General features: G+C 36.5%; 1 protein-coding gene across 2 annotated transcripts in view; it reads right to left on the bottom strand.

Moving 5' to 3' along the window:
- The window catches only part of PIP5K1B (phosphatidylinositol-4-phosphate 5-kinase type 1 beta), a 345785-nt gene that overhangs the window by 82872 nt on the left and 245495 nt on the right, over positions 1-17418 (bottom strand). For both annotated transcript variants that reach the window (XM_007498579.3, XM_056806233.1), the window contains exons 11-13: positions 16223-16307; positions 8465-8620; positions 5289-5433 (exon numbers count right to left, since the gene is read on the bottom strand). In XM_007498579.3, coding sequence (XP_007498641.1) covers positions 5289-5433; positions 8465-8620; positions 16223-16307 — 386 coding nt within the window. The remainder of the gene's footprint in view (positions 1-5288; positions 5434-8464; positions 8621-16222; positions 16308-17418) is intronic.

Genomic DNA, 17418 nt, shown 5'->3' with positions numbered 1-17418 from the left:
ATGACAATACTTCTTTGATTAATTTACTTTTTCAGCACCATACCAATCAAACTACCAAAGAATTATTTTAAAAACTAGAAAGAATAACAACAAAATTCATTTGGAGAAACACAAGAGCAAGAATATCAAGAGAACCAATGAAAAAAATGTGGAAGAAGGTAACCTAGTAGTACCAGATCTCAAACTCTATTACAAAGTGGTAATCATCAAAACATATGGTCCGGGATAAGAAATGGAGTGATTGATCAAGAAAATAGATTAGGTATACAATATACAGAAATAAATGGCCACAGTAAGCTAGTGTTCTATAAACTCAAAGGTCCTATCTATTGGGACAAAAACTCACTAGTTGAAAGAAACTGCAGGGAAAACTGGAAACCAGTCTGGCAGAAATGAGGCATAGATAAACATCTTATATCATATACTAATATAAGTTCAAAATGGGCATATGATTTAGACATAAAGGGCAATATCTAAAGCAAATTAGGGAAACATGGGAAAATACCTCTCAGATGTTAGATAAAGGGGAAAATGAACAAGAGATATAAGACACCATGGGAAGGAAAATGGGTAATTTTGATTATATTACATTAAAAAGTTTTTACACAAAAAAATCCAATGTAGTCAGAATCAGAAGGAAAGAAACCAGGAAAAAAATTATAGCAGGTTTCTCTGATAAAAGTGTTGTTTCTCAAATATAAAAGAAACAAAGGCAAATTTATAAAAATAAGAGCACTTCCCAGATGCTAGATGATCAAAGAATATGAACAGGCAGTTTTGAGAAGAAATCAAAGCTAATGATGGTCATATTAAAAAAAAAAAGCTTTACACCACTAATAATTAGAGAAATGCTCTAATTGAGCAAATCTGAAACATTATCTCACTCATCAGATTGGCTAACATGACTGAAAAGGAAAATGACATTCTGGTGGGGTATACAAAAATAGGTACACTAATGCAATGTTAGTGGAGTTGTGAATTGCTCCAACCATTCTGGAGAACAATTTGGAACTATGCCCAAGCAGCTTTGTGCCTGTGCATACCCTCTGAGTAATACCAATACTATGTTTGTACCCTAAAGAGATCAAGGAAAAATGAAAAAAGGACCTGTGTGAGTAAACTTGGGAATGGCTGAAGAAATTGTGGTATATGATTGTGATGGTAAACTATTGTGCTATAAGAAATGATGAAGGGGATGGTTTCAGAAAAACCTGGAAAGAATTATATGAACTAATTCAAAGTGAAGTGAGAAGAACTGGGAGGATATTGTACATAGTAAAAGCAATAGTGTAATGATAATCAACTGTGAAAGACTTAGCTGCTCTGATTAATACAATGATTCATGACCGTTCCAAACAGAATCATGATGAAAAATGCTTTCTACTTCCAGAGAGAGAACTAATGAACTCTGAGTCCAAAATGAAACATGTTCTTTTCTCTTTTCCTTTTTTGTGGTGTGGTTAGCAAGGAAATATTTTGCATTACTTTCTATAAATGCTAGGCATTCTATTTCTTGTCTTCTAAATAGGTGAGAGAGAATTTGGTATTGAAAATTGAAATTAAAGGTTAAAAAAAATAAGAAAAAAATCTCACGCTTAATAATTCTAGCAGCATCCTGTATAACTTTTGTTCCTATTTTCCTGTAAACCTGCCCCTGGCACACTGGGGACATTCCTGCAGATATTTTATTAGCATATGGTCTATCTATCAGTAATGTCTCACTATGGCTACTGAATCAGTCCATCTGCTTTCCTCCTCCATCCCTCTACAGCTAGTAGGGACATTAGAGACTTTCTCATTTAATCTCTTTTCTTTTTCCAATGAGGAAGCTAAGGGAGGTTAATTGACTTGCCCCAAATCACAGGAAGTAAGCATCAAAGATAAAATTGGAACTCAGGTCCTTTGACTCCAACAGTAGCTTTCTTTCCCTTACCCTGCATTGTCTTAACTTATCACAATTTCCCAAGTAAAGCATCTAACTCAGCTATCTAGGTTTTTGTTTTCTTATGGTATATACTAACAGACATTCTAGAAAAGTTCAGAATTATAAAAAGATTGTCAGAGCTGTCACTGCTAGTTGTGTTATTTAGAGCCCATTTGAGACCATGCCCATATAACATAAAGTCAAAGTGCTGTGATAGAAATACTTTTTTTTCAAGTGAGAAGGAACTCACAAGTAATGAAATGTGGAAGAATCACTTATATGAATGACAAAATCTGTATTTAATTCTTTTTATTTTAAAGTATCATTAGCTCTGAGAGCGCAGAGTATCAGAACAGATGATGCCTGAAGGTTTTCTTTCTTAAATGAATGCACCAACTAGCAGGACTCAGGTGGCAAAAATGATGATAATAAAAATGGTGATAATCCTTTCTGCTTTTTCATCTTCTTGATTATAATTCTCTGACAATAACCTGAGCCAGGCCTAGAGTGCTGGAGGTAGATGCTTTGAGTACGACTTGCCTTCCTGTTATTATTCTTTTGCTTTCTCCCTTCTTTTTCCATGTTAACTAAGGAAATAATGGCAAAGATCTGAGACATTACATACTTCTCAAAATTCTGGTATAGTCTGTATCCACAAATGCTATATTTAATTTGAGAAAAGCAGAAGACAGTGTATAATTGTTTCACATAGCTAGATCTCATCTTCCCAGATCAATTCTGAGTTCCTCCAGGGCAGACATCATGTCATATATTTCTCTTACCCTTTCTCCTTGCCCTAATTCTATCACTTCTTTCCATTTTCCACCTTTTTTTTTTACTTTAATCATTTTATGGTTTGGGAAATCCAATTGCAATTGGACTTTACAGAAGAATCCAAATTATAAGCTCAAGCAGAGTGGAACATTAACAGAAAATAAGCACCATTAATAACTTGGAAACATTCATTTTTAAATACTGAGCTTTGAGACCTATTTTTAACAAGATGACATTTTAAACTAATGGTGTCATTTTAACATTCAGCCTGCAACAAATTTAAAATAATTTTAATTGTGGGCAGCTACTGAAAAAAATCAGCAGCTACAGGATAAATACCATCATAGCAAATACCATTACTGTGGAAATCTCTAGACAACAAAAGATCCACACATCTTGACCAAAAGCTCAATTATTTAAATCAATATTTGACTTAATTCAACTCAAAAGATATGCATTAAATTCTTGCCATGTGCAAGGTAGTCTAATAAGTGATTGTAATAGGGAGAGAAGTTGCTGAGATGAAGAAAGCACGATTCTTTCTTTTGAGGAAGTGGAGAAGAATCCATTTTAACAAAAGATCTGGAGCTATAGGGATTTCACTTTCATAGAATTCAGCCCACAGGCAGATATGAGTTTTTCAATACTGTAAAAATTTTAGAATAATTTAAAAATTCTAAATTTTATATATCATTTAGTACAAACCCTTAAAAAAAACTGATTAAACCATATTAGTTAATTGTCAGCATAGAAAACATGGAGAACCCAGCCTTCAGAGGATGAAAAATTATATGAGAAGAGAGTGTGGCATCAACAAAGTCCTAAATGTTTAAGGAGTACTGACATTAGACCATAAGCTCAGTGAGAATCCAGACTGTCTTATAACTTCCTTTGTATCCTCAGTGCCCCGCACGGGGAAACGTGTAGACACTTAGCAAAGGTCTGCTGATTGCTTTCAGAGCCAGCACTTGGGGAGAGCACCCCAGTGTGGTCACAGTAGCTGCAATCATAGACCATAGTAAATGGGTTCAGAAGACAACAAATGGCCAATATTTGCTTTTGATATTTTGAGGATATGAGTAGAACCCTTAAGCTTCCTTTCTGTTGACCCGTACCCACATATTTCCCTCTAATTTGAAAAGCCTCATTACATGGATAGGACCTAGACCTGTGATTTCATTGATATAGGGATCCACCATCTTTTGAGATTTAAAAATTTCTATATAAACAAATTTGTGCACAATACAAGGAAACTGCTCTTTGGCTAGAGTATTGGGGAGGGTACAAATAGTTTTCTAGCACCTACTATGTGCCTGGCATTTTTCTATGTGCTTTACAAACATCTTATTTGATCCTCACAACTCTGGGAGGTACTATTGTTATTCTTTTTTTTAAACCCTTATCTTCTGTCTTAGAATCAGTACTAAGTATGGGTTCTAGCAGAACATGTTGCAATGGGAGTTAAGTGACTTGCTAAGAGGCTAGGAAGTGTCTGAGGTCAGATTTCAACCCAGGTCCTTCTGACTGTAAGTTTGGAGCCATCTAGTTGCTCCTATTAGTCTCTTTTTTATAATTAATTTGAAGCAAACAGTGATTAAATGACTTGCCCAGGGTCACATACCTAGTATGGTCTGAAGTTAAATCTGAACTTGGGCTTTCTGATTCTTGGTCTAGTATGCCCCTAGTAGCTTCTAATTTTGGATGCCACATTAGGAGAGTTGAAGCATAACCAAATACCATACCTATAATTTCAACTGTTTCTAATCTTGAGTGACTAACCTAATAAAATGATAGCTTTTGCAGTTCTGATGAAATGAATTACATGAGATCTTAGCACAATATTTTCCGAATTGTGACCCACCCCAAGATTCTGGCATAGAGAATATGATACCCAGCTATATTTATGTTTGTTCAACTCAAAAACAAAATAAAACCCCTGAATGGCTCAGTAGAACAAAGCAAAATCTTAAAATGTTCTCCTCCAGCAAGGTGCTTTCCATTCATCCACACATGCAGCTCTCTTCCCTCTCAGTGTCATAAAATAAAATCACCATATCTTTGAGGTCAAGATACCGGTTTCTATCATCAGAAGTCATATATTAATGTTTTATTTGAAAAGGAAAAAAACCCCAACAAAGGCATCCTTTAACTTAGCTAATTCTAGCAAGCCACACAAAATATGGAAACCACATTAAATGTTTATGAAAACCACTAAGATCATTGCCATGAAGTAAATGTTAAAATACCTTAGCAGTGGGCCATGTAATATTAATGAATTGCTTGCTTAGAGGAAAAAAATCTGTTCGCAGAAAATGACAGACCAAAGACTTGGCTCCTTCTGCACAGCCACATTGCTAATCTCCACATAAAGCTATCAGAGAAGAGGAACATGTGCCTTGTCCTACTGATGAATTTTTCAGATCCATAACAACGGAGTTTGCCAATCTTTCCAACTTTTACTTCCAAGAAGGGGCAATTGGAAAAAAAAATGGCATTTTGATCAAACAATCAGGCAGTGATATTGTCCTAGGCATGATATCACCATGGTAACACTGTTGGATGGGTAACTAGGCCATTTACATGATGTTACCTGTTTGAATAAAGCGTAGTTCCATCATGTGGGTATTGCTCATTGACATAGAGAGAAGAAGAAGAAATTGTCGTTGCTAAGGAAGTCGCTTCAAACAGAGATGGAGTGCTTGGCACAAGGTCTGGTCGGTGCCTGGATCCCAGTGCTGTGAAAAGTGTAAATAGCAACAACGATAATGTGTCAGCAGTATTACTTTAGATTGGATAGTAATTTAAATATGGCAAAAACACAAAGTGGACATGTTTGACTGCAAATTAAATTGAGTTAGCTCCATTTTTGTGCTTCTATAGTAATGTTAAAAAGCTCATGGAAAGAAATTAAATAGAAAGAGAATAGAAATTAACTTTAAAACAATTTATAGAAATTAAATTAGCAATGTTCTTTTGAAATCATGGGGTTTTTGTTTTAGCTGTAAAAATTCTGAATTAGCAGGATTTGTATAGGATAAATGTAACGGGATAACTACTGATGTCAACCAAAGCCTGCTTATAGATAATATATATTTTATTAACACTATCCAAGGAAATTCCTGTGATTACAGCCTAAAATTAAAACTCAATACTCAAATAGACTTGTAATTTTTTTCAGATAAGTTGGACAGCTGCTCCTTTTAGCCATACCAATCATAACCCAATGGTGCTTGTCACTCCTGGAAGACTCTATTCTATGTTCTAGAAATTCACCACAAGGGGTCCATCCAACATTCTGAAGGTCATCTTTGCTTTCTTCTAAAATCAAATTAATACCATTAGAGCAGTCTGGCTGTTCACCTGTCACCTGTCAACCTCTTCACACGAGTATCCCACTATCTTTTTCTTTTTAAAAAACCCTTACCTTCTGTCTGAGAATCAAATCTAAGTTTAACCAAGGCAGAAGAGTGGTAAGGGCTAGGCAATGGGGGTTAAGTGACTTGCCCAGGGTCATACAGGTAAGAAGTATCTGAAGACAAATCTGAACCCAGGACCTCTCATCTCTAAGCTCGGCTCCGTATCCATTGGACAAGGAAGCTGCTCTCCTCGCCTTTTTTCTATCAAATGTTCCCTTCATAAAATCTTTTACTCTGATTCTTCTTTGAAATTTATCAATTAGATATTTTTTCCTGCCCATACATATCATTTACTTCTTCACTGCTCTTTATGTAATATATGTGCATGTACACATAATTTTATATAATACTTCAGAGATTATTGTGTATCTGGAATGATTTTGACACATGGATATAATAGATACTTTGTTGGGAGGGACTAATGGTTCAAAAACCAGGAAAATGTGCTTATTTACTTTTTATAATTTATGTAACAGTAGAATGAGCCTTGTAGGTTCTATTTAGCATAAAGGAAAGGATGATCATGCTGACCTATCTGTAATTCCTATTTACCACCCACTCTCATTCTCTCTGAAGTCAGCATGAACTCCTTTTAATCACCTTCATACACCCCCTCTAAAATAAAATCTAAATTTAAGTATGAATGATAATACTAGTATGCCTAATGTTTATGAATGCAAGAGATAAGCGACAAAGGGATAGCACCCAGGAAATTTGTGGTACAGTAGACAGAGGACTGTAGTCAGGAAGAGCTGGGTTTAAATTCCACTTCAGATACTTACTGGCTGTGTTAATGTGGAAAAGTCACTAAAGCTTTCTGAGCCTTACTTTCCTCATCTCTAAAATGGGGCTTGTTCTTTACAAGAACAAACCTCACAATCTGAAATAGTTTTAGAAAGGAATTGATTAGGTCATTTGGTAGGGAGAGTTAGAAAGAAGATGTGGGTCCCTCTAATAAAGGATAAATTATAACCCACAGGATAAAAGCAGTATATACCTCACAAGGTTGCAATGAAGACCAAATGATATAATGTATATACAAGGTTTCATAAATCTTACAGCACTCTATAAATGCTGTATGTATCATCTATGATGATGTATTAAGATGGACAGATTGACTGGTATTCACTCTAGTACTCACAAAATATAAAGAGATCTAAAGCAGCAATTCTCCACTTGGGATCCAAAAGTGTTTTAAAAAATATTTTGCTAATTATATTATGGCATAATCAAATTCTTTTGTAACTTTATATACTTTATTTTATACTTTTAAAAACAATATTCTGAAAAGGAGTTGATAGGCTTCATCAGATCAGATGGTCTATGACAGTGTTAGTGAACATTTTTGAGATCGCGTACCCGAACTGCAACTTCAAACTGCTTGTGAGCCCTCTGCATTACCCCAGACAGTGGAGGGAGGAAGTGCTCACATTGAGTGGCTGGATAGAGGGGCGGGGCATGCAAAAAATGTCCTTGGGCACTGTGGTGAAGGGGAACAGAGCGACCCTTTCTAAACCATCCTAGAACCTGTGCCATGGCTTCACCAACACTTAAAAAAAGGTTTAAGAATCAACATCTTAGAGGAAGGTCTTCATTAGGCAAAGATCGTATATAGAGAAGCTCAGAGAACTTTAAGAATAGAATGCGGGGAAAAAAAGAAAAGGGAGAAAATCATGTCTGAAATATTTAAAAATACAGAAGAAAATAGAAGGAAGTTCAAAAGGGGGCAGAGACAGACAGGGCAAGATAGTTAAATTTAATATATAATTCAAAACAAGCTGTATGTAATGGAGATTCATGGTTTCATATGCAATCTTTCCCCCCCTCTTTTTAGTAGATACAAATGTTTTTATTTGTTGATTTTCCCAAGTTCATTAAAAACAAGAACATTTTAAAAAAAAGTTTTGTATAAAAGGCATGATGGGTATTGATGTATATCCATGGATATTCATATTAATAAGATCATGGATCCATAGGAGTTTAAGTATTTGAATATTTGATGGACTCTGAAAGGTTTATCTATCGAGGTAACCAGAAGATCAGAAATTCAGTATTTATAACTAGATTTTTGGAGAGGGTGAGGTAGAGGGAGGAGGGGAAGAAAGTGGACAGAAAGTCATTCTAATTTGGGAGGGCTAGTCCAATGGACCAAGATTGGTGAACATGTAAGTTTTGCCTCAAATTTGACATAGATTTAGCCTATATCAAAGGCTATATGTATATATAGCATATCCATGAGCTGTAATCTATGAAAATCTAAACAACAAACAACAAAATCTAACATTAAAGACTTATAGGTGTGAATGAGCATGTTTCCATAGCAACTAGATCTGAAGTTACTCTGTATTACCTTCTTCATCAAGGCTGCTATAGCTCTGCCCTTCAGTAAGCAAATCACGCTTTTCATCCTTCCATTCTTGGCTCATAGAAGAGACGATTTCCTGGGATGTAGCCTTTAAGGCAGCAATGGAATTACACCTTCTCTTAGAAGGCGAGGATTTCAAAGCTGGAAGAGAAAAAAGGAAACAAAGATACTATTATTTATTTTATAGTTTCACATTTTAGTCATCTCTTGGGAGTATCAAATCAGGTTATTTATTTTATATATTATAATGATGAATAGAACATGAACAAGAAGAAGGAATTTTGGCTTTGGAGTCAGAGGCTGTTGTTCAGTTTTTTCAGTCCTGTCTGATTCTTCATTGCCCCATTTTGGGGTCTACTTAGGAAAGAGATGGGAATAGTTTGCCCTTTCTTTCTCCAGTTCATTTTATAGATGAGGAACTAAGGTAAATTGTGTCAAGTGATTTGTCCACAGTATCTGAGGCCAGATTTGAACTCAGGAAGATGAAGCTTTCTGACTTCAGCCATGGTGCTCTATGAACTGTACCATCTAACTGTCCTTTGGAATCAGAGGTTGGCCCTGTTCCATGAATAAGCTTGACAAAATAGTCAATCTCTCTGGGTCCTGGTTTCCTTCTCTCTAAAATGAAGGGGTTCAAGTAGTTACTTTTTAAATTTTTTTTTCAGTTCTGATTTTGAGAGCTGTGAAAAGAAGTCATTTTCTGAAATGTATATATAATCAATCAGTCCTTCAATCAATAATTATCAACTTAATAGCTACCCACTTTGAGCCAGGCATTGTGCTGGATGGTAGACATACAAAGACAAAAGCTGAACAGTTTTTCTTCTTAAGGAGTTTACATTTTACTTGCAGAAATAAGCAGGTACATATGAAGGAATGCATGCAATAGGTACAGGATCATTTTCAAGAAGAGAGAAACCAGTAGCAGAGAGGAAGAATAAAGGCTTCCTGAAGAAGGTGTCACTTGAGTTGAGTGTCAAAGTAAACTAAAAGTTTTAAGAGGAAGGAAATAAAGTCTAGACATGGGAAACAGCTAGGTCAAAGGCTAGGAAGTATAGTGTCATATATGAACAGTAATTAGTACAGTATAGCTAGAAAACAATGTATGAAGAAGGGTGATTTCTAACATGATTGGAAAGGTAAGCTGAGGATTTAGGGACTCATCAAAGCCTCCATTTGCTATTAAAATATCCAAATGCTCCGCATTCATTCATCTTCAAAAAAAAATTTACCATTTTTTACACCATATTCAGGCCCCTGTAGATTCTTCCTCTCCCATTCCCTTGTAACAAGTTAAAAACAGTTTAGTAAAATTGACTGATCAAATGGGAGAGAACATACAAAACACTGCATATGTCATCCCCATAAGATCTTATATCTGGGGTTACAATGGGCCTCAGAGCTTTTCTAGTCAAATCCCCCTCATTTTATAGATGAGAAAATTGATGCCCTAGGGGCATCTGTGATTTTAACAAGGTAACACAGGCAATCATGGAAATATGCTTCATCATTTGCTCTTGGGAGTCACAATTGGTCACTGTAATTGTGCTGGGTTTGCCTGCCTTGCAGTGAATGATTTGTGTTTTGTTTTTTTTTTAGTTATGTTATACTTGTTTCTTCTCTTCTGATTCTAGACATTGTTCTGTTTCTTCACAAAAGTCTCCCCATGTTTCTATGAAGTCCTGAGAGTCACTATTTCTCAAGATACAATAAATAATATTCTGTTTGCTACATAGACCACAATTTGTATTGCTATTACACAGCGGATGGCATTCTATATGTTTCTGCTCTAAACCATCCAACCTCCTTAAAGTTTATGCCCCATAATGGGATCACTGGGGCAAAGGGTATAAAATTTCATCCTCTCCAGATTTGATTGTAATTTAATTTTACATAACTTTTTAAAGGATTGCTTTTTTCCCCCCATAGAGCACTCATGACTGTTGTTGCCATAAATGTTTAATCTAATGGGTTGGTAAGTTCAGACGGTAAAGAATGCCAAGTTCTCATGACCCTGGTCACATTAACTAGGGCTCAGGAATTCTCAGAACGTGTCAGTACCCAAACTGATGGTTATATTATTTAACTTTAAGCCAAGATACTTGAAGCTCCTGCTCTTTCAATGACTTCCCACAGAAAATGGACTCCTTTGGTCTATGTTGAATCAACTTTTTAAAAATATAATTCAGTTTTAAAAAAAAAAAACTCTCACCTTTTGTTTTAGAATCAATACTAAGTATTGGCTCCAAGGCAGAAGAATGGTAAGAGCTAGGCAACTGGGGTTAAGTGACTTGCCTAGGGTCATACATCCAGAAACTGTCAGAGATTAATTTTAAACCCAGGATCTCCTGTCTCCAGGCCTTGGTCCTTTATCCACTGAGTCATCTAGTTACTCCCATAATTCAGTTCTGATCTTTGTCCCCTCAATACTATAGAACTTAAAAAATGTTTTGAAGGAATGAATTAACACAAAAGTATTCAAAACCATTACCCAGTGAACTTCCATTAAGTTCTGTGAATTCACTTGAAAAAACTTTTCTGTAAATTACTGAAACCAGGCTGGATTGCATTCTATTGTGTAGTCACCCTTCATTTTGACATGACATTGTCTAGTGCTAAATATTTTAATATATTTTTCCTTGAGGAGAAAATTAAAGAAAGGTTGAAGCTTCTATAAATTTTGTGTATGTTACTCTTATGTGGGTATTTTTTTTACAAAGAAGACCCTGACAATCACAATTATTTTATTTAGGACAATTGCATTTAGTCTTGTGAGTCATGTCTCAGATTCTGTTGTCCATTGGGTCTCTTCAAAAAATCAATTTGCAAGAGCTTAAATGGGGAAGTGTACTGGGGTACACAGGTGAGAAAGGAAGGAGAGCAGTTTTATAGCTCAGAGAAGGAAAAGAAAAGCTTTCAAGTCTCTTTTAAGTAGTCTTAATCTAAAATTTTTATTACAAAATGTAGAGATTTACACACAGTATAGACATGGAATATATTGTGATCAACTAAAGATCACCTTTCACCTTCCTCATTACAGTAAATTGTAAGTTAATAGGGCTTATCTTCCAATTTATCTTCTCTAATAATATGACTCATATATTGCTTTATGTCTATGAGTTAATATTTTTACTGGTATAGCTGAGTTAGAAATCATGGTAGACCTTGCCCCTGACCTCACTGACACACTGGTACAGGATAGAAGGTAAGGAATGTAATAAAAACAATAACAATAAAAAAATAGCTTTTCTAGTGCTTTAAGGTTTGCAAAGCACTTTACAGATGTCTTCCCATTTTTCCTCACCACAACTTTGGGATGTAAGTAATATTATTATTATTTTTTTTAAATCCCTTACCTTCCATCTTGGAATCAATACTGGGTATTGGTTCTAAGACAGAAGAGTGGTAAGGGCTAGGCAATGGGGGTTAAGTGACTTGCCCAGGGTCACAGAACTAGGACATATCTGAGGCCAGATTTGAATCCAGGACCTCCCATCTCTGGGCCTGACACTCAATACACTGAGCCACCCAGCTTCCCCCTGTAAGTAATATTATTAACTCAATTTTATAGATGAGTAAACTAAGGCAGACAGAGGTTAAATGACTTGCTTTGGGCCATATAGCAAGAAAGTTTCATGTGTTATATTTAATTTTGGATCTTCTTGAAACCTTATTCTCAAAATAGTAGTTTTGGGGAGACAGGTTGAGCTAGGTAGGCAACGTAAGGTTCTCTGACATTTTGCTCTCTGATCTAGAATTGACCTCCTGATCTGATTCATTGCTTGTGTACTTGGTCTTCCTGCTTATCTCATCCTTTTAAGATTTTGGTGTTTCTGGTATCAACCCAGTCTGGCTTTGGTTTCATATCTGCTCATCTTTTCATTTGAACTTGGCCTCTGTATCACCAGGCTGGGATTTTTCTAATCACTTAAAGGAGTTTACTCTCTTGAGTGCTATATGATGTAAAGATTAAAATGATTTGCAAATGTCATTCTTATTTTATAGATAAAGAAAGCTGAGGCACAGAAAAATTATGACTTGCCCAAGGTGACAATGTATTAACTGTTAGAGCCTGTCTTCTGATTACTTAAAGGCTATATATGATTTTTAGATTATAGATTCCTTATTTGCTTTAGGTTCCCCTCCTGGCTCTATTTCTGACTTTCTGGACTTGGTCTTCTGTCTCACTATAGAATTTCCCTCAATGTCTGAGGCTTCCTCATTGTAGAACATCCCTCTTCAATGTTAGCCCTCTTTTCCTATTGATGAGCTCTTCCAAGGACCTTCAATTTGGGTAGAGGTTCAGACTGACCAATCTCCATTCTCTTTCTGATACAGCTTCTGACTTCCTAAACTTTGATATCATGCTACCATGTGGATACCAATACAGTCCTCATCCCCTAACCCATATCTCCCTCAGTTTCTTTCATTAGAACTGTGAGAATTTATTTTTCATATGCAGTATTAATTCCTATACAGTAGAGAGAATTACTGTGTATTCCTGTGTTTAGTATCTGGGAAGGAGATACCATCTAGTCTGCTGCTTTTTGCATTTTCTTGGTTCTTGGGAATCTCAAGGAATGTCTTCCTTTTTAACAGAATTTGCTTAATAGAAGAAGGGGAGAAGGGTCCTCTTCTGACTTACCTGTCCTGTCTATCTATGGGTCTGGGGAAGGGCTAAAGGTCTCATGGACCACTTCTCAATTAACTAGTACCAATTAAAGATGTCTTGGGATGATCAAGGGAGGGACTGAATAATGAACTCTTATTGGACTGTCTGACCCAGTTCAGGTTGTCCTTGGTCTTCGAGAGAGCCATGGAGACCTGTATCACTTTCTTGGTTATGATTCTGGCTCAATCAATAAACCTGATATAATCAATAAAGTTATATTCTTTCCCAAAAATCAATCTCTTGAGATAATTTTAATTGTAACAGAATATAAGCCCATTGAGGGCAGGGATTGATTTTTTTTTTAACTTATATTTGTATTCCCAGGGCTTAGCTCAGTGCCAGGCATATAAAAAGTGATTAACAAATTATTGTTGCCCATCAGCCTACCCTGCATTCTTTATACAAATGTTTTGCTTTGTTTCCATGCTTTTGCATTCCTGGGTTATCTTTCATGCCTGGAATACTTTTCCTTCTTACTTCTGGCTTTTGGAATCCCTGCTTTCCTTCAAGACACTAGTCAAGTGCCACCTCACTTTCTACAGGAAAATTTCCCTGATCCCTGCAATTCTATCCCACCCCTAACCCCCACTGCCAGATGCTAGTGCCCTCTACCAAAACAGCCTTGTAATCATTTTGTTTTCATCATTTAATTTCCCCCTCTCTCTTTCTGTCTCTCTGTCTCTCTGTCTCTCTCTCTCTCCCCCCCACCCCCCACTCCACATACAACACACGTTATTTGTCACATTAGAATGAAAGCTGCTTGGAGTCAGAGATTATGTCACTTTTGTCTTTGTATCTTTAAGATTTATAGCAGACAGAAGTGTATAATAAAATCTTGTTGACTGATTTTGGGGCCATTTCTTTGCTCACTAGTAAGTACTATCTCCTTGTACTAATTAGTCCCAAAGCTAGGTGGTATAATAGATACAGTGCTGGACCCAGAGTTAGGAAACATCATCTTCCTGAGTTCAAATCCGGCCTCAGACACCAGCTGTGTGGCCCTGGCTGGCCAAGTTGCTTCACTTTGTTTGTCTCAGTTTCCTCATCTGAGTTAGAGAAGGAAATGTCAAACCGCTCTAGTATTATTACCAAGAAAACCTCAAATAAGATTGGGAAGTGTTGGACATGACTGAACAACAATAACAACCACCTACTCTTCAGAGGCAATAGAAAATAAAAGGTGACTAAACTAGAACTTTGTATTATTTTTTCTTGATGGTTGAGTAGAGAACTTTGGAAATAACCAAGCAGATTTTGAAAGAAAAAAAAATTGACTATAACAAGGCTAGGTAAATGGCTCAGTGGGGGGGGGGGGGTAGAGGGAGAGAGGTAAATAGGGAGACAGGGAGAGAGAGAGGGGGAGAGGAAGAGAGAAAGAGGGGGGGGGGCTGGAGACAGGAGGTGCTGGCTTCTAATCTGGCCTCAGATACTTCCTAGCTATGTGACTCTGGGAAAGTCACAACCCCAATTGCCTAGCTCTTATCGCTCTTCTGCCTTAGAACCAATGCTTAGTATCAAGTCTAAGACAGAAGGGAAGGGTTTAAAAACTGACTGTTTTTCAGTACCATCTGAGTAGATTTCATAATCTTTGCTTTCTCTGAGAGGCAGTTTGACAATAGACAGGACACAAGTCTTGTCTCTGATGCACTTAATCTTTCAGGGCTCTAGGACACTCTCTAAGGCTATTCCCACAGAGAAGGTGAATGTATTTATTTTACATGGATTGGGAGAGAAATTTCCTCCTCTGGGACTTCCTCATACCAATCTTGAGGTCCGGCCCCTAACGCTGTCTGCTACTCTTCCTCCGACCCATTATATTATATAAACAAAAATTCCGATTTGTCTTATACAGGTGTTATAAGGATCCTTTCCTGATCATCTCATCCTTAAAAATCTCTCTTAATTTATGCAAATTCTCAACCCCATATCTTCTAATCTAGAATTTCTATGGTTTCAGGATATATTTCCTAGCAGGATATCAGCTTTCTTAAAAAGTGAGACAATAAGGAAGTAGTTGTAAAAAATAAGAGATGGCAATAGAAAGAAAACAGAGATGGAAGGACCAATTAGTGGCCAGGTGAGAGAACAAGGGAAAAACTGACACTTTGTTCTATTGGTTACAGTGGGAGCTAAGGCAAGGGAAGGAATGAAAAAAGGAAGAAGGAGAAAAGGCTTCTTACTAACAGTCATGATTCACATCAGTAATACATCAAGAGAATGAGTTCATACTGAAACATCAGAGTCTGAGAAGGCAGGCTTTACTTTTATCTGGCTGGGAGGTCTAAAGTCACTGAACCTCTCTTTTCTCATCTGAAAACTGGGACAACAGTGCTTGGTGCTACCTGGTGATATCACCAGGATTGCCATGAGGACAGCACTTATTCTTATTTTCTATTCTAGTAACAATTCTAAGACAGAAGTCAAGGGCTTAGAAAATGGGGTTAAATGACTTGTCTGGAATCATACAGCTAGGAAGTGTCTGGTGCTAAATTTGAACCCAGGACTTCCTATCTCCAGGCCTGATGCTCTATCCTCTGTGCTACTTAGCTTCCCCCATAAGAACTTTTAAAATAGGATAAATTATATTGTCTTTAAAGCTAGTCTTGCTTCCCCCTAAGAAGATTTTGAGGGTGATATAGAAATTATAATGGCCCACTAGTTATTGAATGGCTTGCCCTAGATGTCAGACCATGTCCCACTTTTTACAAATGATCCAGTCATCCACCTAGGCTATTTACCAATGGGCCTCTGACTGTAGCTCCCTTTTCCTCTTCTCAGAACAAAAATCCCTTCTTAGGGCACTTTCCCCCTATTTGTCTTCTCTTGTCCTACTAAAATATAGTAAACTTCTTGAATTCAGAAACTTTCTCTTTAAATTCTAGCACCCTCAGAACTTAGGAAAGTGCTTGGTATGTGTTTAGCACTTAATAAATGCTTCCCCCATTCATTCATTCATTCATTCATTCATTCATTCATTCATTCATTTATAACAAGGACATAAAGCCCTAAAGATTTCTCCTTCAGCCTTTTTAGGGCAATGCTAATAAAGATAGTTCCCACAAAATGCTTACCTTGGATTTTTTTGAAAACTCTGGAATTCATGAACTTTAAAAACCTATCTGCATAAAAACTTGGTCTATGAACTGAAACGGTGTCCTGGAAAGACAAGATAGGTACCACAGAATTACTTCTCAGGTAATTCAATTCCATTCTAAAGACAATCTACGAACAACAATATACAAAAACCAGGAGTTTATTGAGATGTGGGAAGACTCTTGAGAAAAATTGTGATAACTATGTTTTCCATGACCCATGTCTCTGTCCACAAGGCATTTCTGGGAAGTTAAGGAAAGCAATAAACCAAGCGCTGCCAATAACAGTTTACTGGGATTTTCTTTAAACACAGATCCTATACATTCTGCCAAAGGATAGAAAGAGAAAATACATGTCCCTGCACATGAGGCCTCCTATTGCTTAATGGAAATTATTAATTACTCACATGGAAACAACAAATAGGGTAGATAGTATCCTTTTGGGGGGTCTCAAACTAAAAAACAAAAACTAGTATCATAGCATCATTTGCAATATGAAAGGCATTACTAATTAGAAGCCAACTAGATTTCAAATTGGAAGGAATATATGTTACCCATGTGATAAAAATCCCAATGCCATGGTTACTTGACATTATTTGGGTTTATATCTATCTGAACAACTCATCTAAATTAAGGGAAGATGGGTTCATAAGTCAACCTAATCAATGATTAAACATTTCATTGTTATGAAAGTTGACTTTGCCTCATGTCTATTCTGATGTGATATTGTTCAAGTGCCTTCTCTTATAGTTATGCTTGGATAGCTCTTCTGTGGTAGAAGCACTACAATCAGACTAAAAGTTCTTTTTGTTAAACTGAGACAATCTGAGTGGTAGAGTGAAAAGAGGCTGCTGTGGGAGTTTGAATCCTTGCTCTGCCATTAAGCTAGCTTTGGGTCCTTGAGAAAAGACTCATTTCTCTGGCCTTTGGTTTTCTCATCTCTCAAATAAGGAGATCTGACCAGACAACATCCAAGGTTCTTTTCAGCTCTGACATATTATGAATCTATAGTCATTAGAAGATTCTTTACTAATGATAATTATAAAAGAATAAAAAAGGGAATAATAATTAAAAAGAGCCAGATCCTCAATTTATATTTCCTCAATTTCCCTTTCAGACTCAAGATCGTTCTCAGTATAGGAGCTTCTGTGCATAAAAGAAAGAACCATCCTTTT

Source organism: Monodelphis domestica, chromosome 7, assembly GCF_027887165.1.
Source record: "Monodelphis domestica isolate mMonDom1 chromosome 7, mMonDom1.pri, whole genome shotgun sequence".
NCBI classification, from domain to species: Eukaryota; Metazoa; Chordata; class Mammalia; order Didelphimorphia; family Didelphidae; genus Monodelphis; species Monodelphis domestica.
Note: the sequence above shows the minus strand (reverse complement) of the source record. Positions and strands in the feature narration are given on the sequence as shown.